Genomic DNA, 25,414 nt, shown 5'->3' with positions numbered 1-25,414 from the left:
CGTACCTAAGCAGAAAACATTACCGGCTTGCTTTGCGCGCCATCAAGTCTTTGGGCTCAGCGTAAGCGCTTCGCCCCTTATCTAGAATGGGCTTTACTAAGTCTTGAACAGGCCGTGCGATTTATTCCAATATTGTCGGTTTCCCGGGTGGTGTTGCTTGGGCTATGTTGGTGGCCAGAGTGTGTCAGTTGTATCCCCAGGCTACTGGCTCGGTGATTGTGGGCAAATTCTTCCGGATCATGAACAAGTGGGCTTGGCCTCAGCCGGTTCTGTTGAAGCCGATTGAAGATGGGCCTCTTCAGATGAAGGTTTGGAATCCGAAGGTAAGAACAAGACGCAGCAACATACAGGGTATCTGGCATGGCAGTTAACGAAAAATATAGATTTACCACGGCGACCGTTTCCACCTGATGCCTATTATTACCCCTGCCTACCCCTCCATGTGCGCGACCCACAACGTCTCAATGTCCACCAAGGCAGTTATTCTTCGTGAACTCCAGCGTGGTGGAGATATTGTGGACAAGATTTTCTTGAAACAGCTGCGCTGGGAAGACCTGTTCGCGCGACACACTTTCTTCACGAAGGATTACAAATACTACCTCAGCATCACCGCCTCGAGCAGAACCAAGGAGGCAGAGTCGGTGTGGTCTGGTCTTGTTGAATCTAAGATCAGACATCTTGTTGGAGCACTAGACAGGAAAGCAACTATCGCCATTGCCCACCCATTTCCCAAGGGATTCGAGAGAGTCCATCGTGTCTCGTCGGAGGAGGAAATCGAGGCTGTCAAGACCGGATCTACCAAGTACCAAGATAAGGGAACAAAGACTGAGACCACCGATGAGATGAAGGATGCGGCTCACCAGGCTGCAGCCCAGAACGGGGCGGAGAACACTGATGTTGCAGCAGCCGAGAATAAGCCCGTCGATGACACTCACGTCATGTACACGACGACTTACTATATTGGGTTGGAGCTCAAGCCACTCGAGCCAGGTATGTAGGATCGTCCACCTTCGTGAATCCACTGACTTTGTAGGTGCCTCCCGGTCGCTGGATATCTCGACCGATGCCCAGATTTTCAAGTCGACATGCACCTCGTGGCCAGGATACCAACCCGGTATCAATGATCTAGCGATCACCCATGTTCGCAAGTGAGTGGCCCGTACCCTGCGGCACAAGTTACCGATTAACTCCCGTCAGCTTCGACCTTCCCGAGGACGTGTTCCAACCGGGAGAGACTCGCCCAACCCGCCCGAAGAAGAAGATCATCAAGAAAGCCGAGATCAGCGGCCAGAAGCGCAACATCGAATCCTTGGACGTAAGTGCACGCAAGAAAGCCAAAGTAGCTTACGAGCAGCGAACCGGCTACCATACGAACTTCGACTCTTCGCAAGTCGCCTAGTGCTCGATCGTTCTCCGTGTGTGGGTATGACTGATATCGACTGTCTGCGTAGGACCCGTCCCACCCCGCTGCCAAACGCCAGGTCCCCTCCAACGGAATCGCCAATACAGCAATGCCCGCCTGATTTGAGATCATATGAAGTCTGAAGAAGCTCCCACTCGCGCCGGGGCAGGCCCCCATAACAAACAGTCCGAGAGACACGAACCATATAAACACCACGGTATCCGGGTTTGAATTCCAACCAAATCCCACCAATCTGGATGAGCATACATTAATGATCTGAGCAAATAACCCCAGCTGACTGACTCTGACCATCACCGCAGTTGATCTGGTATGCATTGCAATATCCCTTGCGATCACCAGCTCGGATAACCGGGAGGTCAGATGTACAAGGTTGGTTTACTCTTCTTTTTCTTCTTTTGCCGTTGAACACCATCATTTGCCCCATCTGTCATCATCGTATTGCGTTCCCTTCTTCTTTTCTTGTCTCTTCTCTCATGCAGGTATATTAGAATACGGCCAGCCATGATATGATAGCAGCTGTAAGAGCCGGACTTTCTCTGGGATGGAGAGAGTGAGGCGAGACAGACCCGGCCAGATAGTTCTACAGCTGTACATAGCGTTTCATCCCCCCCTCCTGGTCTGCCTTAGGTTCTGGTGTGTATGCCAGAGTTACAGTTACAGTTACTAGGTCTAGTTGCAAATGAAGGTACAATTTGTGGCCAAGGGTCACTTTAACCTGATTTTCTCCAGTTATGGCAGAGCAAATCCCTAACGTCTATACTGTAGCCTTACTACCTATATACAAATCTACCCCCCTCCTCAATCAAACATACAACACACAACAACCGATGGAGTATATCACCTCCACCCCTCAACAATCTCCCCCAACGTCTCTACCCCTCCCACATTCCCCGGAAAAACCACAAACGGCACACCCCTATGCCTGGCCGTCTCCTCATCACACCTCCAAAGCGGCACCCCAGGCGCCGCCTGCCCCAGAATCATCGCGCGCTTAATCCCCAACCCCTTCGTCGCCGCATCAGACGAAGTAATGCCGCCCTTGGCAATAACAACCCTCGGCCGCACCTTCACCCGCTTCAGCACCTCCACCAACGCCTCCGCCACGCGGCCCCCTATCGCTAGACTGGAGAGTTCGTCGCCTCCGGTGATGAGTTTGCGGCTTGTCATGACCAATGCGTCTTTTCCCGAGAGAAGGGATGATTCAACGGAGGAGACGGTCATGGTCGATTATGGGATCCAGAGATGAGGATGAGGATGTGGTGGTGGCGATGATGTCTTCGACGTCGAGCTCGACTATGGAAAGGGTGTTTGTGCCCGTGGGGCCGTGTTTGGTTATTAGGTGGTTAAGCTGCGCGGTGGTTTTGGGGACGTAGGAGCCGGCGATAATGAGGGTTCCGGTCTGGATTTGGGGTTCGGGGAAGGAGGCGGCTGTTAGGGGAGCTTGGGGACGGATGCCGAGGGATGTGGAGACGAAGGCGGCGGCTGTGCGGTAGAGGTAGTGTTTTTGGGATTGGGACTTCGCTGTAGAGATTGATTAGAATAGGTTTGTGGGGGTAGGTGATAAGAGGTAGGTGTAGGTGTAGGTGTAGGGATACCTTTCAGCAAGCCGGCGACGAATACATGCATGTCTGATTCCGCCGCGGCGTTGACGATCACTACGCTCCCCTTCGGCAAAGCGAGGAGCTTCTCGCAGATGGTGCTGGGTCCATTGACTCTAATGTCCTCGATGGTGATGGAGTGAATTTGCTCCGGGGTGAACCGTCCCGGCGCCTTCTCGAGCACGTAGTCATGGAGGTTGGAGCTCTTAAACCCGAAGGTTGCGTCGCGGGCGAACTGGGTTGCGCCGGCTGGGACGAGGTTGTCTCCTTCGGCGACGTAGTGGATGTCGTTGATGGTGAGGCGACCGCCCTGGAAGAAGAACGGGGCGAGGATGATGGCGTCCGCGGGACCGAAGACGGACTGCGCGACATCGGCTTCGAGGGGGAAGTGTCCNCGNAGAGTGCTGTCGCCGCGTAGGNCGATGTGCACGGTGGTTCCGAGCGAGGTTGTCGGCCTGCTGGACGTTTTCGCAGATGGTCGGATTAGCTTCTCGGCCTCCAGGGGGGGCAGGGCGCGCGAGTTGGTGAGGATGAAGAAGCCCGGAGAGGGTTGTTGCAGTTCGGCTTGGAGAGTCGGGATGTCCCAGACTGTGAGCCCGGCGAGTGTCATGGCATGTCTGGGTGCCGGTTGGGTCGTCGTCGAGTACGACGAGACGACTAAGTGATGCGGTGGAGAGGAGCTCGGAGATTTGGTCTTGGGCGTTGAGGGAGGATTCGGGGGGCAGCTGGGATAGGGTGCTCTCGCGGGGCACCACGGGGTATTCGCGGGGAGTGGTCATTGTCAGTCAAATTGTGTGGGATGGTTCTTGGGGAAGTCAATTGGGGAGAGAAGCAATTGTGATGCTTTAATATAATGTGAAGTGGAGCAAAGAATCAGAGAAACGGAGGGGAAGCGGGGATCGGAGAGAAAGCCGATGCAACTGGATTCTCCACCAAATAGCATCATATCATAACCGGGACAACTGATGGATCCAAAATGTTGGTCAATTCAAAAGGTAACTCCTGTCTCGCATGCTATATCCACAGGAAGATCAGGGCAGTGACAAACAAGCAACCCATGCAGAATCCCCCAAAGCGCCATGACATGTGCAGCAATGCAAGCCGGTCATCGTGAGTGAACTGGAATAAAGTAACAAAAGGAAATAGAATGATCGCACAGATGGCTTCCAATCCGTCATTATACATGTCCTCCCTTGTATTTTCCATGAAGAGCAAAAAGAAAAAAGAAGAAGACAACAACCCCTGGTTGTATCCCGACACTTCTCCCCGATTAACCTCAATTCTTGCGAATTGATGAAAAGCAGAACCAAAACCACCCTAGACAGGACATAGGAGAGAAAGCATTAGCAGACACGTTGTGATCAACGTAGAATGAAGAGCATGACGTAAGGAAAAGGAAAAGACAGTCAGGATGGACTCTTTCACCCGACGACACTGCGGAAGCTCAGCGCTTCCAGGAAGCCTCCTAAGTCTTCCTTCTGTACCTCCACCACGCAGTGCTCAAGCTATCGATGCGTACTCGAGCACTGGTTTCTTGCACCACTTCCTGGAACGCAATTCCAAACCTATTTCGCAAAAGATGCTTATTGCTGCGCAGGTCCTCTTCATCTTCAGACTCGGACTCGGATTCAGACGACGAGTCCTCCGTCTCCTCCTCTTCATCGTCGTCTTCACCGTTGGCAGCGCGCTCGGCAGCGCGCTTCGCCCGACGCTCCTCCCGCTCCTTGCGCTTATTCTCCTTGGCTTCTTTCTTCTTCCTTCGTTCCTCTCGCCGTTTGGCGAGGGCGGCAAAGTCGACCACTCCACCACCTCCCCCGGTACCCACGACCACATACAAGCCCCGGTCCTCGTCAAGGCCGGCCAGAACAAGCGGCGTGCCCAGGGCCCGCCTACGTCCTACCTTGACGGAGTCTCCTCGTTCCCTCTCTTGTACCCGGATCGCCTCAGCAACCCACAAGGCCAATTTTGTTAATGCCCCCGGATTGGTGAAGAGCTTCACGTCCGGACCATCTTTGACAACGGCGATGCGGAACGCTCGCAGATGACGGATCTGGTGCTTCGCAAGTAGAGAAGTACCAGTGCGAAGGATAGCCCGGTGCAGGTGCTGGGCGAGAGGGAGAGATGACAGCAGGAGCGTCGGCGACTCCGAAGTCAATGACAGAGCGTCGTAGGCGCTCCAAAACCGGGGTAGCAGGCTGGCCAGATCTGACTCGGTGGACCCGTCGGCATTGGATGTTGTAGCCGTTCTGGACGCGCGTTTGGCATCCCACACTCCGGGGGCTTCTTCAGGCCCGACTTCAAGGATTGCACCGATGATAACACCCACATCGGTGGCAGAGAGGCAAGCTTTCCAGCCCCAACAGCGCACAAATCCCCATCCTTCGCGAGAGATGGCATGCCCAGATGCCTCCGGCGGAACAAGTCCGTCCAAGCCGTACATTGGTGCATACTTCAAGAGGCGTTGTCGTAATACTCGCTTCAGTTCCATGTCCATATGGGTATAGTTTTGATGGCTCTGGTTCAAGCTGATGCCCATCTTGGCTAGCAGTTTATGTAGTCGTTTCTTTCCGTTCTCCGTCCACACATGAAGCCTGGATGCTAGGTACGGGCTGTGTAGCATACTGTCGTAGAGCGACCAATGCCGTACGAGGATGAAACGCGGTTCAGGCGATAGCCGAATCGATTTGTCCGTCGGAGACCGTGCCGTGGTCGGGATGACGCCGTTGATTTCTCCTCTGCTATCGCGATCTCGCTCATACGGATCGGGAGGGTTTAATCGCAGAACTTCGTCGCGTAGGATCTGCCGTATTCGTTCACCCCTCTCTCCACCCCAGCCAGCCGAGCCTCCGTACTCCAACGCATTCGACACACCCACTCCAGACATGGTACGGCCACTCAGTTCCAAGCTCGAGACACCCACAATGGCCAGCCACAGCAGATCGTTGTCTTCACGACCGAGCTCGGACGCAAGGGAATAGACAATGGAGGAGATCGGTTCCGAGTACGACGTCCCTGACGAATAGTAACTCTGCAGCACATTTTCGTGCTTCCTTTTCATGCGCAGCAATCGTCGTCGTAGTGTGCGCGCTGACGGGGGCTTGGGCTGTACCGGCGACGGTGAATCTGATGTCGGCGTAACAGAGCGAGACGAATTGGATGAATCATGAATAGCTCTCCGCGGAGGACGTGACGGCGACGAAATAATATAGGAGCCCTACAATGAGCATATTAGCACCACCCTCCGCACAACAGGAACGAATTCTACACACCGAATCACTCCTTCTCCGCTGACGCGGAGGCCCATCTTCATCATCCGACTCGTCGTCCTCATCCTCACGCGACCACGACTTGCGTTTCTTCGAGTCGGAACTCGAAGGATGATCCTCATCGCGATCACTCCCCGAGTCGCCATCCTCGTCCTCGTCCTCATCCTCTTCACCCACCTCGGGCATAGCCACCAACTCACAATACGCCTCCCGTTCCTTCCCCAACTCCTCCTCAATATCCCCATCATCGTAGACCACAATGCCCCCATTGCCGGACGTATACGCCGACGTAATACACCCCTTCTCAACACCGCGCGACCCCCGTCTCGCACCCAGGTTCATAACCCCCATAGCATCAGCCGCCGCAGACGGCCGCCCCTCACCCCCAAACACATTAGCTAGGTTCCACGGCCGCCTAGCATCGAAAACCCACACCTCAACCCCGCCCATGTCCTCTTCCTCATCTTCCTCTTCAGTGCTCAAGCATAATATCTCGCTCAGATCCACAAGGCCTCCCACCCCCAAACATACAACTACTCCACCACTCCCGCCATTGTTCGTCCGCATGGGCTTAACCAATTCCTCGCCTGCGCGCGCCAGATCGCCATATCCGGCTACCGGCTGGATTTTGTGCGGGATGTAGTCGCGTTTCAGGAGCGCAGTGAGAATTCGACAGGCACAGAGGGCATCGGGCTCGAGAGCCACGAGGATCAGAACGGGCGGGGAGAGCGGGTGGTGTGAGCGGAGGAGTTGTTGGTAGAGGTGGGAGATGAGTTGGCGGGGGAGATACATGGCGGTTAGGATTGGAGTCGGGCCGTGAAGAGGGTCGAAGGGGGGCTCTTGTTGAAACCCTCGTCAGGCCGTAAGGAAAGAACCAGCAGTCGCAGTTGGAGGTGGTGTGGTGCTACTTATTTAGTGAGTGAAGGAGGAATTGGCTGAAGCACGCGGGTGGGCAAGTATGAGGGCGACGAGAGGGAGAAGAAGGGGCCGTGTCGGAGAGTATTGGGAAAAGCCTAGATTTTTTGAGTCTGAGCCGTCAGATAGAAGAACAAGCGTAGAGTTATTTGGTGGCGACTCAGAGGTAAGAGGCAAGAGTCGTCCACGCCATTGTTCCTGAAGTTGTTGTTGCTTGTGGGTGTTTTCTGCGGAAACCAGGCGATGTAATAATCGAGCGGCGCGCATCGCCAGCCCAAAGACGCGTCTGGCACGTGCGGAGGTCCGCCCGCCAAGCCCGGATTTTACTCTTCGCAAATAAAATCAATTTTACTCAAAGGCGCTGCCTGTTGGCATGTTGCATGTCTCCACGTTCTTCAGTTCTTCAGAATGTTGCACTGCAGATGGGCTTGTTTCGAGGGGCGATGGGAATGGGTTCCCTAAATTGGCTGTCGCAAGTATGGGTTTTATCCTTCAAGCGTGGCTTGAACTTGGGTTTAGTCCCAAAGCATATTATGTCGCCCTAGGCCGGCTGCTCTGATCAAGAAACAATGCATTCGTCTGTGTACATGCTATGCTGATTATAACGGTGAAAAGTTGTATGGGAAGAAAAAAAGACACCTGGAACGCCATCCCTGCGCTATCCGGTTAACATAGACTCCGGGTGCAGATGTGCTCTAGCCTCTAGGTCAGGAGATCTTCAGCGCAGGCGACCATCTGCAAACCAGAAGAAGTAGTCTATAATACGCATAAAATGCAATATTCTGCCTCAAGATCAAGCCGAGGTCCCGCCCAAGATCGATCCCGTAAGCCAGACAGCAGCACACGCGCCTAGGACGGAAATTCCGACCAACCGCTTCTGCCACGTAGATTCCTCCGACATCTTCGCCGGCCCAACCTTGGACCTGACCGTGTAATGCGGGGAAGATTCCTCATGCGCGCTGGCGTCCTTCGACACTGATGACTCGTTCTGTCGGACGAAATAGTCCTGGTCGCGAGCACGCCATTTGTCCACGAGCCGGGCAATCTCAATCAAATCCTCCTTCAACGAGCCCGGCTCGGTTGCATTGATATTCTCAACTTCGACGTTCTGCACATTCCCAAAGAAGTCTGCCACGGTGCGAAGCCGTCCCTCCTGCTCGCCGCCGGGAAACAGGTCCCACCTTACACCCGGCTGGGAATGGATCTTGGACTCGTCGTACGAATCGAACAAGTCGCCCAGCGTGAGCTTCGAATTGGCACTTGTCACCTGTGTTTCCAAAAATTCCAACACATAGTATGTCCAGCGGTCGATCACCGCAACCCCGACATCATTGTCCGCATGGTGAGAGTAGGAAGATTGGTCAAGCTCACTGGATCCGGTGGCGATGATATTCGGCGAGTAGAAATGCGTGTACATGGTGTTGGCCTGGCAGGTATCAATCATAAACAGAAGCTCATGGTAGCGCTTCTTTTCCCACATCTGACCGAAGGCGTCCGCCAGGTCCCAGGCTCCGATTTCCTCGGAGTCTTGGAATTTCAGAAACTGGTCGCCGCCGTGACCGGTCATATAGACCAAAACGTTACTACCAGCGTCGGAGCCTAGTCGCTTGCTGCGTGGTACATCTTCGTCCAGGCGATCCGTCAGGAGGCGGATGAAGTTCTCCACGGTGACCTCGTACCCCCGATAGTCGACCTCGATGTTGTCGCCGTAGAGATCAACGGCGCGATCTGCGTTACTGTAAACGGTTCCGGGAAAGGCATTGCGAGGATTGCAGGCCATGTCATCGGGGAGCATCAGGATGATCTGCGAGTCGGGGATGCCCAACCGCTTGACGGTGCGGTACAAGGAGAGGACATTGGCGAGATGACGGTAGTTGAACCAGAATCGGGAGGTTGAGACGAGGACGGCCCAGTTGGAAGTATGCTCGGAGGACACTGTGATGGTGAAGGCGAGTAGTAGTAAGGGCAGGACTCGAAGGAGTCCGGAATAGAGCGTCAACATGATCGGTGATGGGATGTTAAAGCATCGCAGACGCCTGCAATGATGATCAATCAAGCCGCATTCGGGGAGACGGAGGTATTCCTGAGGCAGAAAGGCGGAGATGCGGGTAGAGCAGCACTAACCGTTTGTGACATAGCTCCCACAAGTGACGTATGTAAAATGTTTGGATTACTTGACTTGTTTGTGGTGTTTACATCGATTGAACTGCGCATACCAATTTCTGAGGCGATATATGACTTGAGTCCTATAAGTCCATATAACATACATACAACACAGACCGAACACAGCATGGATAGCAATTTTGGTCGCTCTCGTATCCCTACAGCATTCCCTTTTTATTTATTTTGCCAAACGGGCCCTGTTCCCACATCATAATCTGATCAACGTGGCGTCTCACCCTCGGGTAAACGTCTTGATAGGCTGTCGAGCCCATCCAGGCGTCTAAATGTCCCTTGCCCGGGAAGACTTCCCGCTCGTACCAATCCCTTCCGTGCACATTACAAAGCGTCGTATACGAGATATCCGTATTCTCGGCAGTAAACACCATGTTTCCAGTTCCTGACAGGAACAAGATCGGAATACCCTTCAAGCGTTCGAGGTTTTCCGGCGTGACGAGATTGGTGAAAGTTGGCCCGTTGGCTAGAACGTTCTCCTTGCGCCCACTCTCCATGAGCCATTGAAGGGAACGCATTGAAGTGCCGCCGAGGAAGCGTTCCAGCTGGGTGTGGGTGGCGTCGTTGAGGTTTTTATGGGTCCAAAGACTAAGGTCTGATTAGGTGATTGTTGCTGGCGGATTAACCCAAATCTTTGGGACACTTACCGACCAAATACAAGTTCGCTCCGATGGCAGACGACCGATCGGCACGACTCCCCGACCTCTCCCTGGGGGTAAAAGCGCAACGCCTGGTTTAGCAATGACTGGATAGAAGTGTCGTTGCGGCTACTGGTGCAGTCCCAGTACGGACTGACCAGTCGGGCATATAGGGATGTGGGAAATCTGGACAGGAGACTATCAACCTTTCCGAACTTAGGGTTCATGAAAACCATTGATGCGGTGATCCCCTGAATCCGTCACTAGGGATCGTGCCGTCCAGCAGGCCGCAAGAGAGTGCTAGAGAGCCTGCGCAGTGGGCCACCACGTAGACTTTGGGGGGCTCGGCCGGACTCAATGCGCTGACATCCTCGCGGATGTGGGCTAGAGCAGCGTGTATATCGCGCCGTGCATCATACGATGTGTACCCTTCTCGAGCGATGGGAGCTCGTCCGACTCTATGAGTGATGCAGTAGATGCGGTATCCGGACTCGCGGAAGTACTCGACTGCATTCCGCTCTATGGTCGGAAGAGCGAACATCTTGTGGTCAACCGCTGCTCCTGGTATAAAGAGTAAGGTGGGGGCAGGTCCAAGGATATCCTTTCCTTGGAAAGTGGGATTCCACATCACCATGTTTGTGGTGACTCCGTCAGATGCTTTCAAAGGAATGGTGGAGGATGGAGATACTTCCTTAGAGGCGTAGTTCAGCGTTGTGTTTGGCCATTGAAGTTGCCCAAGCGCCGAAAGAAACGGCACAGAAAGCTGTTTCGCGAAATAGGCGAGAAAGCGCGCTGCTGATCTGGTCCTTGTCCACAACGATGGCCCGCTTGTTTCGAAGGTTTTCAATTCGTAACCGAAGTCGTCTGGCAGAATGCGCAGCATACCGCGGCCTACGACTATGTTGCCCGGGTCTGTGATAGTAACATACAGCGTGCTGGTCTGTCTCCACAGTTCGAGTGGGTTGAGGAAAGATGCACTGTTTACGACTTTGTAGCCGTTGAAATGCAGTTTCCTCCCACTGGTCGAAATCATGTCGAAGTTGTAGGTCAGGTTTGCTGTGTCTGGTTGCCGAGCATCGTAGTTGAACAGTTGGAAGGTGCCTCGGTGAACCAAGAAGACACCCCCAAGCGTATTACAAGTAAATGTTCCCGTCAAGTTTGCCAAATGTTGATTGCTCTTCACCACTACAAAGTGTCAGTCAAACTTGAACTCATAGGCTGATGTTTAGTATGAACTCACGCTCCTCAGCACTCCATGCTTTAACGCTTAGGAAGAATCGTGCATTCTCGCAGCGGCCTCGAGCAAGCTTCGTCGCGACCTCAAAGTCTTTAACGTCATGACCAGTGTATATGAAGCCATTCATAATCTCCGAGAACACAACGCCGGCGTTCTGATTTTCAGTGGCTTTGGCAAGCCTGTATGCAAGTTGCGCGGTTTCTGCATCTTGAGGAGAACGATATGCGGGGGTACCGAACATGTCCAATTGACCTGAGGCTGTTAGCGAGGGAAAAGCGATTTGTTTCTGCTTGATACCCACCGTTCTTCGTGTTATAGTCGATGGCTATATTTCGCCTCTGGGCTACCATCTCAACTGATCTTTCAGCAAAGGCTGTAATGGTCGCAAAAGGGTTGACGCCAACAGCTGCTGGCAGTGCAGAACTGTCGCACACGACCAGTCCTTCATACGCCTCGCTGCTGTTTCCCTTCAATACTTCCCCAAGGTGGTTCACCACCCCATTGTTGCCAGTGTTGTCTTTGCTGATGCGCGCTCCACCTCTGCAGTAGACGTTAGGCACTTCACCTGGTGCTGGGTTTACCGCTACTAAACATACATGGGATGCACTGTGATCTCCTGCCTACCCAAAGTACTCCAGACTGGGTTGGCTATGAAATTCCCCCCAATAGCAGCCGTCATTCTCTCAAGGATACCGTGGATGCGAGATACAGATTTAGAACGGCCCACGCCCGAGTATGTAAGCACTGGCTTGTCTTTCTGAAGTGTCAATCTGCCTTGGCTACCTGCAATATTGTAAGAAGCAGTTTTTATAATCTGACAAGTATACAAGTTACTCACTGTCATGCGACATAATCAAATATACGGCAGTTTTCTGCACGCTGCCCTCGGGTACGTATGGTCCAAGCTTGCCTTTCAGTCGTGCAACAAACTTCTCTACACTCTCGACAGGGCTGTATTTGGGACGTCTCATATCTGGCAAGTATTCCAGCATACTGAACATGAGTGGGGCAAGAGCGTATGGTACCGCACAATCTTCTACCACAAACCCGTCCAGAGGGTTTCTCTGATCCCTCAGATCCAAGACTGAAGTTATGCATGGTCCTACGGGTCGCTCAGGTGTAGGTTCAGGACGAGCTATGCAATTTGCTTCATAGTCGGTGTTGTACCTGTTACAGCGTCTCAGTTCAGTGTCTATGAAGCGCAGCGATAAACTTGCCCGAAGCCCAACATATCCCCATTGCCGCTCATCTCAGTCCCAACGTCATCGCTCAAGTCCAAGCCCATCTGTCTGCTGCGGAGCAAGATCTCGGTTGTTCCGATGCTCCCAGCTCCTAAGAAAACAAATTTCTTTGCATGCACCCACATAAGGTCGTCAAAGAAAGTGCTGAAACGGTCTCGTCCACAGGAACGCCACGCGAAATATATAATGTATCCTTCACGATCGGGGGCTTTGGCGATATATCTGACCTCGCAATTGCAGAAAATCTCGGCACCCCAATTCCATGCATCACTGAGATAATTTACAAGCGTTGTAGACTTGCTGCCGTCGTTGATACCAGTCGCATCCATGCCCGTCAGCTGTGATGCCTGCATGTAGACTCCCGTAGAGTTGGGGCCGTCCTCAAACCGAGTTGTTTGCGGAACACGGTAGAAATTATCGCCCCAGCTCATGAGCTCCGATTGCCTTTCAAGGAGGTCGGCTTTGAGGAGCTTTGGGAAAGTGCGATGGGTATTGAGCAGGTTCCAGAACGCTCCTTGCGCGGTCATAGTCTGGATATCATAAGAAACGGGTCCAAAGTAGAGCAAAGCCCGATCTTGGGACAGTGCGATACTTAAGCTCATGAAAGTGCATGCTTACATTTCTTCCATACATTATGTCCTCTCAATTCCTCCGGCCAAACTCCCATTTCCAAGACTTTGCGATGGGCTTCAAGGAACACATTGGCATTTAGAAGGCTGGTGCCACCGAGACCGTTGCCCATATACACGTTCTGGCCTTCGCCTACCACGAAGTGATATAGGCCATTTGGGTTCCCCGCGTCAACCATCGCTCCCGGGATACTTCTTCTGTCGCCGGGAGCGAACTGGCCGCTGACGTGAAGCTCCTCCACCGCATCCTCCAGCTTTTCAGGAAACTCACCAGGCCATCTCTCTCTCCCTCGCTCCAGGACGCAGACGCTCTGTCCTCCTCTGGCCATTCGACTGGCGGCCACGCCCCCTCCATATCCCGAGCCAATGGCCACCACGTCATAGGAGTCTTGCATGAGCTCTACTGGTAGTGAGATACGGGGGAAGCGGCTTTGAGATTGAGGTCCCCTGTCAGCCGGATTAGCAGAGTGACCTTGAGGCTTTTGGGACGGGTTTTCATTGTAGGGTGAGCCCCCGTTTGGACTATCGTGAACTCCGTTCATCCCATTGACTGTGTGCTCCGCATTTTGGATTCCGTCTTGCATTGCAGTTGATCTATCCATTGAGATGGATTGTCTGTGCTGAGACCGAGTATCTACAGTTCAAAGACAGGTATATGATGACTTTGAAGTCGAGCAGGGAGCCTTGTCAAACTTATCTCAGGCCTTAGCTTCCCAATGACATCCCGTAACGGAATAGCATGGGGCCGGTCACGACTATGAAATATCTTGCTCACCCATTTTGCTACGAGTAGACATATAGTCCATCACATGTCGGGGGATAGAGCATTCGTCATGTTCATATGAAAAAGGTTTGTGGCCGTGAATCGACCCCGCCCGCATCGTAATAGTTGAGGCTTACTCAACTCTGTTATCTGAAGAGAGTTTCCGCAAGCAGCTACACCACCAATTTAATGGTCTGTGAAGAAAGGCTGAATTAACTTTGTGGCTGAATGTAATTAAAGTAACGGTCCGCTGACAATCTGGCATGTTGTTGGCCTGAGAATCTCGGTTCATCAGGCCGAAGAGAATCTAGGTCGGTTAGACTCAAGCTTGACGGTCCGGGGCCCTTGGCTGATCATTTTGAGGTATTCCGTGGCGCCTCAGCTATTACTTCATTCGTCAAACCAAACAATCCACGGGGTTCCCGATCGGTCATGCCGGCGAATGCGTCAAGGTCTAGGCTGCCACATGAGATACCTCGAGAGGCATCATTTGACGTCTGAGAAACTATATCTACGGCCATCACGGTTCTTACAAGAGGACTCAGGAGACGATGCCCCAGCACTTCCACAAGCTTTACACATGAGCACTTGGTTCCCAACTTGTCATCATGCCTGCTGGATCTTGTCAAGTCTATGGCTCCGTATCTGGTGAGGACATCAACAGTTACCCCAAATATACGGGTTCGCCATTGCTGCTGTTCCTCGCTGATCTGTGGCTCTTCCTCCGTAACATCTTCTACCTACCGTGCATTTTCTTGCCTCTCACGCCATGGTCATGTGGAAGTCTGGATGAGCTGTATCCTTCCCTAGCCAATATCTTCGATATCTGTCTTCATTGTGTTTTGTTTGTCCTCCAGCTCGTCTTCCTTGCCTCACTCCCATTATTCATTTGGCTTCCATTCGGTGTCTATGTTCTGTATATTTTGACCGCTCTGGCCCTGAATACGCTCATCTGCTACGCTTTGAACCGGGGAATCCCAGCCGACGGTCTCAGGTCAACGGAAGATGATTTCTCAAGGCGGTGGAATCGCCATGAGGACGAGTATTGGATATTCCTCAATGGAATTTGCGTCGGGTTGGTGTTTATTGCATTCTATTTCGCAAGTACAAGACTGACCGAATCAGGAGGAACTGGCTGCAGAATAACGTCGATCGCATATCGCGGACATTCCACCGTCCAGTTGTTGGTGTCCACAATAAAACGTAGACTTCCCCGTGCTTGTTGTATCGAAATCTCCCGATAAATGGATCCCTGATACTGACTAGGGCCGGTGTCATATTCGACATTATCCAATGCCTCATTCAACGTTCCTTGTTGTACGCGACAAATGACGTCCGAGACTGCTACGTGTTGGTTAGAAGAGCCTTGTATCGGTCGGAGATCAAAAAGGTTGTTTTAATCCTACACTCGCAAGGGGGCATCGAGGGTGGAATGATCCTGGATTGGCTTCTCGACGAAGTACCGCAGGATCTTATCCGGCAACTGGAGATTTACACCTTTGGTTGTCTTGCAAATCACTTCAACAACCCGTATCGCGACATAGCATCGTGTAACGCAGCCATGCGCTATGTGCGCACGGGAGAAATCACTGGCAATGTTCGCAACCGCACAATTCTACACATCGAGCACTATGCCAACCAACGTGATTTTGCATGTCGCTTTGGGGTGCTTAATTTTGACCACAGTAAGCCACGGGACCGTCGCGAAAACCGGTTCATGGGTAAGGTGCTTGTAAGTCCGGCTTCAGGCCACCAATTCAATCAGCATTACCTTGATACGATGTTCCCACTGGATCCAACCAATCGATTTACGCGGGAGCCGCGGGAGGGTGACTTCATGGACACGGATGTCATAGTAAGTCGACATGATCGGCCTGAAGAAGACAGGCCTGTCACGGTCCTCGATGCAGCGGGGCTGTTGGACGCAGGCACTGGGGAAGTAGATGGCACCAGTCTGAACTCGGTACTCTCTGGTAGCACGCAAAACATGAAAGTTGGGCTCAATATGAGGTTGAAGATGCACCAAATGAGCAGATTGTGGTTATATCGAAATGGCGGCTGTCCAGTCGCATGAGCTAGCCTTCTATCTCTGAGGGAGGTAAGGCTTTTTATATGTATTATAGCTGTGTGTGAACAAAATTGTGGCGATGTGCAATTCAGACGTAGTTTGATCAATGACCTTGCTATCACAGATGTCATTAAGTCATGCAGCTAGAGATGGTTGCAAGCTGAATGTCTGCCTTGTCGCCATATGCATACTTAATGAATGATTGATTTTCCTTTGCGATGATAGAACCTCGGCAGTGTAAGTGATAAGAAAACTCACTACCAAAGATCCTTCCAATAGAACACCTGGCAATGATCAGGTGCCTATGCACCTGCAGAACCTAGAGCTTCGTCATATGGCAGTGCATATGTACTCAGTTCCAGAGGATAGCTGTGAACAAGTCCGGAGATGCCGATAAAATCATGAATAATCGAGATGCCTCGGCTATTGCCTGAATCGGAAATCCCGTGCTCCACCGAACCGACGTGTGAAGGCGGCCTCCTTAACCCCCGCCAGATCCCAGGACTTTCTTTTTTGCTTCGCGCATTTCCTGTGTTTCAACTCCTTACCTGTCTCGGAGTCAGAGGAATACTAATTATGGCGCAATCAGCGACTCTTTTCAAACCTCCGCCGTTGGATTCCACCAAGGCGCCCATTGAGAATGTGTTAGAACTGACACCGGTGATTGACGTGGGGAAAGTATGTCTTTTCCTCCCATTCCTTTAGTTCTGGCGAATCCAACGGGTTTTTCTCTTTCAACAGGATGTTTTTACCAATACGCGACCCCTTTGGCATCCGCCTGGAGCGCGAGGCATTTACGGTGGTGCTGCCATCGCCCAGTGTCTCGCCGCTGCGCTACGAACCGTTCCCGCCGATTTCGCCGTCCATAGCATGCACTGTTACTTCCTCCTCGCCGGTGACTCCGAGATACCTATATTGTACCACGTGGAACGAGTACGTGATGGAAGGAGCTATATCACGCGGACGGTACAAGCCAAGCAGCGCGGTCGCCCCATCTTCACCACAACACTGAGTTTCAACAAGGCCAACAGTGGCGGCAAGAAGAAGCTTGAGCATGCATCTTCGATGCCAGCTGTCACTCTGCCAGAGGAGCCTGGACCGGGATCTAAAAGAAAATTCGAGGAATCGGGTGGTGGGCCATTCGAGTCACAGAGAGCGGGTGTTGTAGATCGTCAGTATCTATGGTGTGTCGGTAGAGCTGGAGATTATATGCTGACTGTCTCAGGAAACCTCCCTCCTCAGGAACGGAAAACGAGACGCTTCATGCGATCACGGGGCAAGATTTCCGATGCGGGTGGCCATCAGGCTCATCTGTCTGCCCTTGCATATATGACCGACAGCTATTTCATTGGCACCGTGTCCAGGGTCCATAATATTCCTCGGTTCTCCTCCCCAGAGGAACTTAAGAAGGCACTAAATGCGCTCAAGAACCCGTCTGACCTGGATGACGAGGATATCGCGCGTGCTCTTAAGGAGCTGAAGGAAGAGGAAGCGGCAGATCTACGCCGTCGCTTGGAAGGCGCTTTGCATAGAGTAACTACTCAGCCACCTCAGGAACATAAGGAAGTGGGCATGATGGTCAGTCTTGATCACTCAATCCACTTCCATAACCCTTGGGCATTTCGGGCAGACGAATGGATGCTTACAGAAATGGAGAGCCCTTGGGCTGGCGAGGGACGAGGCTTGGTGTTACAGAAGATCTGGTCAAAGGATGGTACTTTGATCGCTACATGCACCCAAGAGGTATGTGTGTTGAGTGCTTCTACTGAAACGACATGTCTAATTGGGTACTTTATAGGGAGTCGTGCGTCTCAAACAAGACGAGCCACCTCGGTCTAAGCTTTGACGACGAGGACACATGCCGTGGACATCCAGTCGTAGTAGATATACCCGTATTTTGTCTTTCCGGATAAATAATCTTAGATTGTATAGATTTTGATAATTGTATATAGTATAGTTTGGCAACGAACTGGTCATATGCCATCCTCCGTCAATCTTCATCGAATTGTTCTGTTGGTCTCTTGCCGCACGTTCACACTACTGACCCCAGAAATGAACTGCATATAGTACAACGGTATACATTAGTATTACTAGATGTTAGGCTTTTGAATTAGAGGCAATCATACTCCATTTCACAAGCAAACTTTAACAGTGTGCATTCTGGGCTGTTCTGAAGTCTCCCAGGTGAATGACTATAATATATCAACAAGATTTCTCAACCATGCAGGATCGTCAACGGCGTTATAAAAATGCAGAATAATACAGACAATAAAGAAACAATGCTTTGACTGGAGACTTTTCAATCAGACAGCCGCCCATCCGGTAAAATGGCCCAATGCAAGAAGCGATGCAGAACGCAAAAAATGCAACAGAAAGCCTCCCATGCGATGGCGCCCTTTCGCCGCCTTTCCCCTTCTTCCCTTCTTCCCTCCTTCCCAACCTCGTTAATCTTCCATCATTACATCACCATCTTTTCAGGGTCTTCTTGATACAGTTGGCTTTTCTTCTCACAATACTCTAGAGCCTTGGGGCCCCAGACCTCTCTTCCTTTGTATTCACCAACATATTCTGGCCAGCTCTTGATCTCCTTGGCAAGGTTTTGCAATTCCTGCATTGGCAGCTCATCCAGAGTTGTCAAAATGGTCTTGACACCAAAGACGAGTGCTCCGGTACGAGGAAGTCGACGGAAAGTTTGTCGCTCACGACGAATAACAATATCCTGTGGCGTTGGATCCGGGTTCTCCTCAGATAAAGAAGTGGGACGATAGAGGATCTCAAATAGATCTTCATCGGGCCGCTTCACTTCGACGAAGTAGTTGGATCTCTCCATGGGTGATGCCGGCGTGAGCCGAGCCAAGAATCTGGAGTAAGAATGTTAGTCTCTCTCCTTGCTTCTGCTGTTCGCCTTCACTGCCAACCCAAGCAGCCGGAGTACTTACTTGCTGACTGAATTGGCAACCTGCTGATGCCACAGTGGTACCGGGTTGTGAAGCTTAGAGATGGTCCACCCAATGCGGTCTTGAACTGTCCAGCCAACGGGGAAAAGGCTTGCGCTGGCGGCCCTGTTCATATCGGTCAGTCGGTCGATTTGGAGGTGAGAGTAGGATCATAAGACTAACAGATAGTACTCGTCCTCCTCGTTTTTCATCAGAATACTCAAATCCTCCATTGTCAGTCTGACGGCTATCTCAAGTGGATCGACATCTTTGTTCTTTCCTCCAAAGGAAAATGTCTCTCCAGTCATTTTGTTGTGCACAGTCGTCTCGTCACCGCACTTTTTTTGTTCGAAAACATTGGAGAATCGCTGGCAGAGGAATTCAACTACCTCTTCCAATGCCTCTAGACATGCGTCATATGACTCAGGGAGGCATTGGAGGACCTTGCTCTTCTCTTTCTCCAGCAATTGGCTTCTAACCTCGTGCTCGTCCATATAGTTTTTATCAACGGTGAGCCAGTTTTCCACGTCCAATCTCCGGACGTCCATCATGACTCGGTATCTCTCCCTGCCCTTGATGGGTTGGGCCGGGTAAGGAGCCATTTTCTTAAGATCATTGCAACCCGGTTCGGCATGTTTTGTGCGCCATAAGGATGGCAGGTTCTTTCGATATCTGGTGAAGATGATAGAAAGAAGAAAAATCGACAACGCAAGACATGATAGGGTATTCATTGCTTTTGAGATGAAAGTTCACAACAAAAGGAAATGAAGGAAGGGAAAAAGAAAAGAAGAGGATCTTCGATGAAGCTTTTTATTGTTCACGCATACAGGTCTCCACGTCGCAAGTCTGATCGGAGGGGGGCAATGGGAGAATTCAACATGGCGAAACTCTCTGCTCCCGGAGAGGACAATGGCTCCAATTATAATCAGGAGAGTAAGCCATAGTCTCAAAGATCATCATTAGGGTCAGACGATTTAGCTACAAGGGGACTACTACATTCCGGATTCAAGGAGCTGGGTTGGGTTCTGATACGTTCTGTCTTTCCCCGCAAAAGCCGCAATTCGCCGCCCCGAAAAAAATAATAATAAAAAAAAAAAGGAACCTGACAGCATCCACATGATCCAACTGAATTCTCAGCATTCAGTGCAATCGAGCTCCACTGGGTCTTAGTGGTAAACGCGGGGGTGAGGATCCATCAGAGAGTGAACTCTATGTGGACGAGAAACTCAAACCATGCGCAGGTCCGTCTCCGCCCTGGATCCGCAGCCCGGCCCATGTACTAGCTGCTGAATGTCACTTCAATCGCGACGGTACCGGTGCCTACTAGTCTTGTTTTGCCTGGATAGGAAGGCACTAAGTTAACGCGCTTACTCACATACGAAAGAGTCCTAGGTCGGGCAAGGGTTGTGACAGAGACAATAATACCGCTCCCTACTTCCATTCTTCCTATGGAATCGTCAGGCGGAGCTCACGCGTATATCGTCCGTGCGCACGCCCATTGGAAGACCTCGTGAGCTGAACCCGATCGGATCCTAGGGGAAATGATGCCCCTGTCTAACAGGTTCCTGCGGTTCCGCCCCAGCGGTCTTCGTCTTTTTTCTTCTTGCCCGGGGCAGACGCAGAGACATTGGGACAAGCACATCGTACTCGATGGCATTACGAAATGAGAAAGAAATAGCGCAGTCCGGTATGTTGGGACCACTTCGGAGGACCAGTCAAGCATATCTTTAGACCGGAGTGCAGGAAAATCATACATCATCACCTGTGCAACAGAGGGCACGATGACCGAAGGAAAGCGCGTGGGATGCTGCGTGGGCCGGCTTCCCTCTCGGCACCGAGTGGGAGGGGGGTCATCAGCTCCCAGCGTAATGGCAAATAGACGTCCTCTTAGGCGGCTATGAAATTCTACGGACCTGCCTGCCATGCTGGGGATAGGAAGAAGGCACCGCTGGGTCTCCATCTATTTCGAGTGACGTGCTGGCACTCTAGTCATTCCAGTTGCTGCGACTGGTCAGTCGGCTCCGGCGCAGCGATGCCACTATATTGGAGCTAAGTCGTTAAGAGAAAGCCCCAGGTCGGCACTGACGTACTGTGAGGTGTCCTTGCAGTCCTGCGAGGCCTCTGGCGCAGACTATACGCTATTCACCCGCTAGTGGAATTCTACTTACTGTGTTGGGACGTGCATCCATCCATAGCAAGTTGATGCTCAGGGTGAGCGTGATGGAAAATTATGAAATAACCTGACGGGCGATCCACCTCCGGCACGAGTCCAGAATCTGCTCTTTTTGTTTTTTTTCTCCACTCTTGCTAAATGAGCCCATCTGGGGTTTTGCGCTGCAACCGCCCCAGTTCGCGCAAAGCGCGCTTGCCGCAGGTCCAGTCTAATTGGGAACTAATTATCAGTGTCCGTTACGTTTGCTCCTCTCAATGTGCAACAAGACGGCGGTGTCTCAAGAAAGAATGCGTCTTTTTTATCCCACTCGTCTCATCTGGCTGGCTTTTGAGTCTTTTTTTCCTTTTTCCTCTTTTGGTTTATCTTTTGCGTTGCTTATGCCGCGTTTCTTTGCTTTTTTTCTCATTTCTTTTTCTTTCTTTTTTTTTTTTTTTTTACCTTCCTCTCGTACTCTTTCGGGATTGCTTAGTCCGCCCCTTCCATCATTGTTGGGGCGATCTCAGATTTCCTCCGCCAGAAGATCAAGGTTAATCACCCTGTTTTCTTGCATTTTCTTTTTTTCTTTTTTTTCGGGTTCTCCTCTTCACTCTGCATTCGTCACATCTGTCCAAAATCACCCACCGAGAGTATCAAATCCTCCGAGACACAGCGGGCTCTCGGACCGAATAGGACATTCATTGCCCCAGCTTGCTTTTTCCCACGCCAGCCCGTCGATAGCAATAATCAGACAGTGGAGAGTTCTTAGTGTCTACTGCCTTGACTTGACGACGCTCTAAGTGGACTGACTGGCTTGCGGACCCAAAGTCGTCTGCCTTCCGGCACAGCCTACTATCTTAGTTCATACGGCACAGGCCAAAACTCATGTCTAGACTCTCTAGGCCTCAGAAATACACCGGTGCACGGTGCGGCAACCCACCTTTCGTCAGTGATCGTCGAATGATTGAAGAGGGATTTGCAAGACACTCGGCGGGCCATACGGCATTACTCCGTAGCGATGGATTGACTCAGCTCAGGCCTAGTCTGAGTCTTGGGGAGCCTACTACTAAGTAGAGGGCTCCTCTTTCTGGACCACGCCATCGGAGTGGACGAGGAAGCTGCAATTCCGTGCTGTGGGACTCGACTAGGCCAAAGTTGGGTCCAAGTCCCAAGAGGATCGACTCACCGTGCACGGACGGCTATGCCGGTCCTACCATGGTGGTTCTCCACGATTCTCCGCATGGCAATGAGACTTAGTTCTAGGTCTACACCGGTCTAGGTAACTGATAAGCCACTGGCCGGTCGCCCTAAAAGGCAGCTTGCACGGTAAGATGTTCGTACTTGTGTCAAGGCGTCTTACCCAGCCTCTGGAACCAGAAGTACAAAACCGGCTACCACTCGGGCTTAGATCGGGGAGGGCGTGTCTCGTTTCGTAGAGAGCAAGGCGTAGACTAGTCCAGATGGCCAGGGTTTGCTGCCGCCGTTGCTGACTGGGGCTCTAGTGGCCTTGGCTTTCTCAAGGCAGCTGAACAGGGCGCTGCCTTGATCTTAGTAAGATGATGAAATCGATTGAGCCGACGAAACACAGACGCTGCCACGAAGGGGAGAGACGCCCGACAGACAGGTTTGGAGGGTCTCCTCGCAGCAAAGTGAAAACGTGGATGCGGTGGCCTTCCTGTTTGAGCGATTTGGTGGCCATCATGTGATCCAGCTGGTGAATGACCCCTGCATCATGTGATTGCAAGGAGGCTCGCTCCAACGTCCATCGCAACGCATCTTCCCCTCCGCCTTCTTTCTTCCCCTCGTCCTCATCCCAGGGAGCAAGCAAGCACTTCGCCCCAGCTGTGTCACCCCCCCTCCCCCCTCGTTGTTTCATCCTCGGATCCAACAAAAACTGCCACTGCAGGCTTATCACCAAGCCTCCCCACCCCTCTTCATTGGGTGTCTAGGCAGATCGTGAGAAGCGTGTCTCTGCACAGTACAACAATGACTTCCTCAGCAGAAGGTCCCATGCAGTCCCCTCCGCTACCTGGTGATGCGGATGCCCCGCCAACCTTTCAAGAATGGTACTCCTTCGATGCACTCGCCAACTGTTGGAGCTTACTTCCATCCTCTACCCCAGTGACATGCGATGAGAGCACAATGCCAGCCTCGGACAAAGCGAAACTGAAGCATCCTGCACTTAACCTTGTAACTTGGAATGTAGATGCCTTCGCCAAGTTTCCCGATGACCGTATGGCCGGCATCATTTCCACCATACGCAATCAAACTCCCCCACCTAACATACTCTTCTTCCAAGAGGTTCCTAAGGCAGCACTGTTCTACCTCCTCAATGATCCCTGGATTCGTGAGAATTGGTACTCTAACGAGGGAAACCTCAGCAACTATGGAGGTCATGTATTCATGACCGTGATACTCTTATCCAAACTCAGTTTCGGTAGAGACAGTCAGGAACCAGACAAAGCATGTATCGGACCAGTCTGGCGAGTTAAATATCGAAGTAAGTTTGAGCGAGACGCTCTCTGCTGTGATGTCTTCATGCCACCGTTTGCTACCCGTGTCCGTTTGGTCAACGTGCATCTGGACTCTCTTGCTCTTCAGCCAAGTCGTCGTCCGCGGCAGCTCGCCATCGTTGCGAATAGTCTCCGTTGTGCTGGGCATGGCTTCGTTGCAGGAGACTTCAACCCTGTCCTCCCAGAGGATGACAGTCTCGTGGCCGCGAACGGTCTGGTAGATGTGTGGAACGAGCTGCACCCCGACGAACCAGGCTTCACCTGGGGTCTTGATGGCCGGGAGCCTTTCCCTCCAGGTCGGTTGGACAAAGTGGCCGTTCTTGGCCTGAAGGGGCAAGAGATGGACATTCTTCATCCCGGTGCGCTCGAAAGCGCGGGACAAGGTCTACTGCGACGACAACTGGATACCCCAGTGCCATGGAGTGACCATTCAGGTTTAAAGTGCTGCTTACGTCTTGCTGAAGAGCCCTCGTAAGCAAAGCAACATTTCTCTCGGCTCTCAGTTCTCTAGGATATCCCCTTTCAAGTAAGAGCAGATATCTATCGGCTACGACATTCGCATCACATCCCAGGCTCCCAGCGCACCCACGTGGCTCTAGCAACCATTTCTATTCCAGTTCACCCCAAGTGGTCGAACGCGTCCATCTACAATTGGATGCGTATGATAAGGCAAGAAATGGTCGTCTCCAATATCCCCAATACAGATCCATCAATGCGTCCAATAAGCACCCCCCACAATTGCTACATACACTAGGTATGACGGCTTCATTTGTTCAATACGGACTATATGGATGCCTTGTTTATTATCATCCTAAATCAGCCACCAGCGTCAGACGTGCATGACGCACACGTCTATGTTATCCGTCTCTTTGAGAGAACTACGTGGCTTATCGTGGTTTCCTACTGTAGAGAGCACGAGAGGGAGTCCGATTTGACAGAGCAGTCTTTGCCTAAAATGGTAGTAGTTACTCCAGTTCCTCCGTATGGGTTATGGAAATGCCAGTATGATCGTTCATAAATGGTGCCCAATAATTACCACAGGACTCCATACCTAAGTTCCCGATAATGTAAGCTTGATGAAAAAATAACTCAATGCCGGACAATTTGAAAACCAATCAAGTAGTCCTTAATATTGCGTATATGCAGCTGGACGGTAATTATTGACCTGTCTAGTAGTCGGCCCGGAAGATGGTCAGGTCCCGACTTTTGACAGCAGCGGTGGAAGGAATCATCATGGATAGTTTTTCCATTATAGGATTAAATAGAAATCATCAATAGCTCATCGAAAGAGGTATCCAGGGGAATAAGAAAACACAGACAATTGGCCCCAAAAATCGGTGGGGGCTCGCAACAAAATGGTAATCTCCAAAAATCGTCCACACGGACGCAAGCTCAAGCATATTAAACGCCCTCCCAGTGCAGTGCTGATCATCATTGGTGTATCACAAAAGTTGGGACTTCCGCATTCAAACCCGATTTGTACTCTCAGTCGGCTCTTTTTCTCGGACCTTCCATACAGGGGCGCTCCTCTTCTGCCTGCCTGCCTAACCCAAGCAGGGCGTTGTCTACCTAAACTTGGCCCGGCACCGACCCATCACTTCGCCCTGACAGACAAGCTCTGCGCTGAACTCGCTACCGTCCAGCGTGAGGTAGATGTCAAAGTACACTCGGTAAAAAGTACCCTGGGGTGTGTCCATGCGCTCGAAATCGGTCTCCAGGTTCTTACGGGACAGATCGGAGGTGAGTGTGACGACTTCCTTGATACCTGCATCCAACGTTAGCACCCCATGAGCAAGGCAGCCAGTCCGAAATGCAACTTACGTGGATCCTTGGTGTACTCTGGACAAACATCCTCATCGCACG

General features: G+C 51.7%; 11 protein-coding genes across 11 annotated transcripts; 4 read left to right on the top strand and 7 right to left on the bottom strand.

Moving 5' to 3' along the window:
• Positions 1 to 15: 15 nt before the first annotated feature.
• An01g13560 (uncharacterized protein) lies at positions 16 to 1,399 on the top strand (the record flags this gene model as incomplete). The annotated part of the gene is made up of 5 exons (XM_001389720.3): positions 16 to 61; positions 112 to 323; positions 384 to 990; positions 1,034 to 1,148; positions 1,198 to 1,399. Coding segments are annotated over 5 exons (1,182 nt in total), but the record flags the coding sequence as incomplete, so codon positions are not given.
• An 861-nt stretch (positions 1,400 to 2,260) lies between these two features.
• Positions 2,261 to 3,800, bottom strand: An01g13550 (uncharacterized protein; the record flags this gene model as incomplete). The annotated part of the gene is given in 2 exon segments (XM_059745341.1): positions 2,261 to 2,944; positions 3,019 to 3,800. Coding segments are annotated over 2 exon segments (1,466 nt in total), but the record flags the coding sequence as incomplete, so codon positions are not given.
• Positions 3,801 to 4,442: 642 nt separating this feature from the next.
• An01g13540 (uncharacterized protein) lies at positions 4,443 to 7,079 on the bottom strand (the record flags this gene model as incomplete). Its single annotated transcript, XM_059745334.1, is given in 5 exon segments — positions 4,443 to 4,689; positions 4,843 to 5,842; positions 5,897 to 6,144; positions 6,359 to 6,556; positions 6,671 to 7,079. Coding segments are annotated over 5 exon segments (2,102 nt in total), but the record flags the coding sequence as incomplete, so codon positions are not given.
• A 916-nt stretch (positions 7,080 to 7,995) lies between these two features.
• An01g13530 (uncharacterized protein) lies at positions 7,996 to 9,204 on the bottom strand (the record flags this gene model as incomplete). The annotated part of the gene is made up of 1 exon (XM_001389717.3): positions 7,996 to 9,204. One exon carries the CDS (start codon positions 9,202 to 9,204, stop codon positions 7,996 to 7,998), a length of 1,209 nt encoding a protein of 402 aa, XP_001389754.1.
• Positions 9,205 to 9,523: 319 nt separating this feature from the next.
• An01g13520 (uncharacterized protein) lies at positions 9,524 to 11,048 on the bottom strand (the record flags this gene model as incomplete). Its single annotated transcript, XM_059745319.1, has 3 exons — positions 9,524 to 9,965; positions 10,025 to 10,230; positions 10,350 to 11,048. The coding sequence occupies 3 exons, from the start codon at positions 11,046 to 11,048 to the stop codon at positions 9,524 to 9,526; spliced, it is 1,347 nt and encodes a 448-aa protein (XP_059603366.1).
• A 365-nt stretch (positions 11,049 to 11,413) lies between these two features.
• An01g13510 (uncharacterized protein) lies at positions 11,414 to 13,901 on the bottom strand (the record flags this gene model as incomplete). The annotated part of the gene is made up of 6 exons (XM_059745316.1): positions 11,414 to 11,792; positions 11,849 to 12,035; positions 12,091 to 12,419; positions 12,482 to 13,067; positions 13,112 to 13,756; positions 13,898 to 13,901. The coding sequence occupies 6 exons, from the start codon at positions 13,899 to 13,901 to the stop codon at positions 11,414 to 11,416; spliced, it is 2,130 nt and encodes a 709-aa protein (XP_059603365.1).
• A 592-nt stretch (positions 13,902 to 14,493) lies between these two features.
• On the top strand, positions 14,494 to 15,129 carry An01g13500 (hypothetical protein; the record flags this gene model as incomplete). Its single annotated transcript, XM_059745311.1, has 1 exon — positions 14,494 to 15,129. The coding sequence occupies one exon, from the start codon at positions 14,494 to 14,496 to the stop codon at positions 15,127 to 15,129; it is 636 nt and encodes a 211-aa protein (XP_059603364.1).
• Positions 15,130 to 15,652: 523 nt separating this feature from the next.
• On the bottom strand, positions 15,653 to 16,084 carry An01g13495 (hypothetical protein; the record flags this gene model as incomplete). The annotated part of the gene is made up of 1 exon (XM_059745302.1): positions 15,653 to 16,084. The coding sequence occupies one exon, from the start codon at positions 16,082 to 16,084 to the stop codon at positions 15,653 to 15,655; it is 432 nt and encodes a 143-aa protein (XP_059603363.1).
• Positions 16,085 to 16,529: 445 nt separating this feature from the next.
• Positions 16,530 to 17,792, top strand: An01g13490 (uncharacterized protein; the record flags this gene model as incomplete). Its single annotated transcript, XM_059745296.1, has 3 exons — positions 16,530 to 16,631; positions 16,695 to 17,112; positions 17,179 to 17,792. 3 exons carry the CDS (start codon positions 16,530 to 16,532, stop codon positions 17,790 to 17,792), a joined length of 1,134 nt encoding a protein of 377 aa, XP_059603362.1.
• Positions 17,793 to 18,411: 619 nt separating this feature from the next.
• Positions 18,412 to 19,769, bottom strand: An01g13480 (uncharacterized protein; the record flags this gene model as incomplete). Its single annotated transcript, XM_059745290.1, has 4 exons — positions 18,412 to 18,814; positions 18,893 to 19,015; positions 19,073 to 19,561; positions 19,717 to 19,769. 4 exons carry the CDS (start codon positions 19,767 to 19,769, stop codon positions 18,412 to 18,414), a joined length of 1,068 nt encoding a protein of 355 aa, XP_059603361.1.
• Positions 19,770 to 23,024: 3,255 nt separating this feature from the next.
• Positions 23,025 to 24,569, top strand: An01g13470 (uncharacterized protein; the record flags this gene model as incomplete). The annotated part of the gene is made up of 3 exons (XM_001389710.3): positions 23,025 to 24,022; positions 24,124 to 24,305; positions 24,379 to 24,569. The coding sequence occupies 3 exons, from the start codon at positions 23,025 to 23,027 to the stop codon at positions 24,567 to 24,569; spliced, it is 1,371 nt and encodes a 456-aa protein (XP_001389747.3).
• Between the last annotated feature and the right edge of the window lie 845 nt (positions 24,570 to 25,414).

The sequence above is a fragment of the Aspergillus niger genome (genome assembly GCF_000002855.4).
Source record: "Aspergillus niger supercontig An01".
In the NCBI taxonomy this organism is placed as follows: Eukaryota; Fungi; Ascomycota; class Eurotiomycetes; order Eurotiales; family Aspergillaceae; genus Aspergillus; species Aspergillus niger.
The sequence above is the reverse complement of the archived record's forward strand: the minus strand, read 5'-3'. Positions and strand labels throughout refer to the sequence as shown.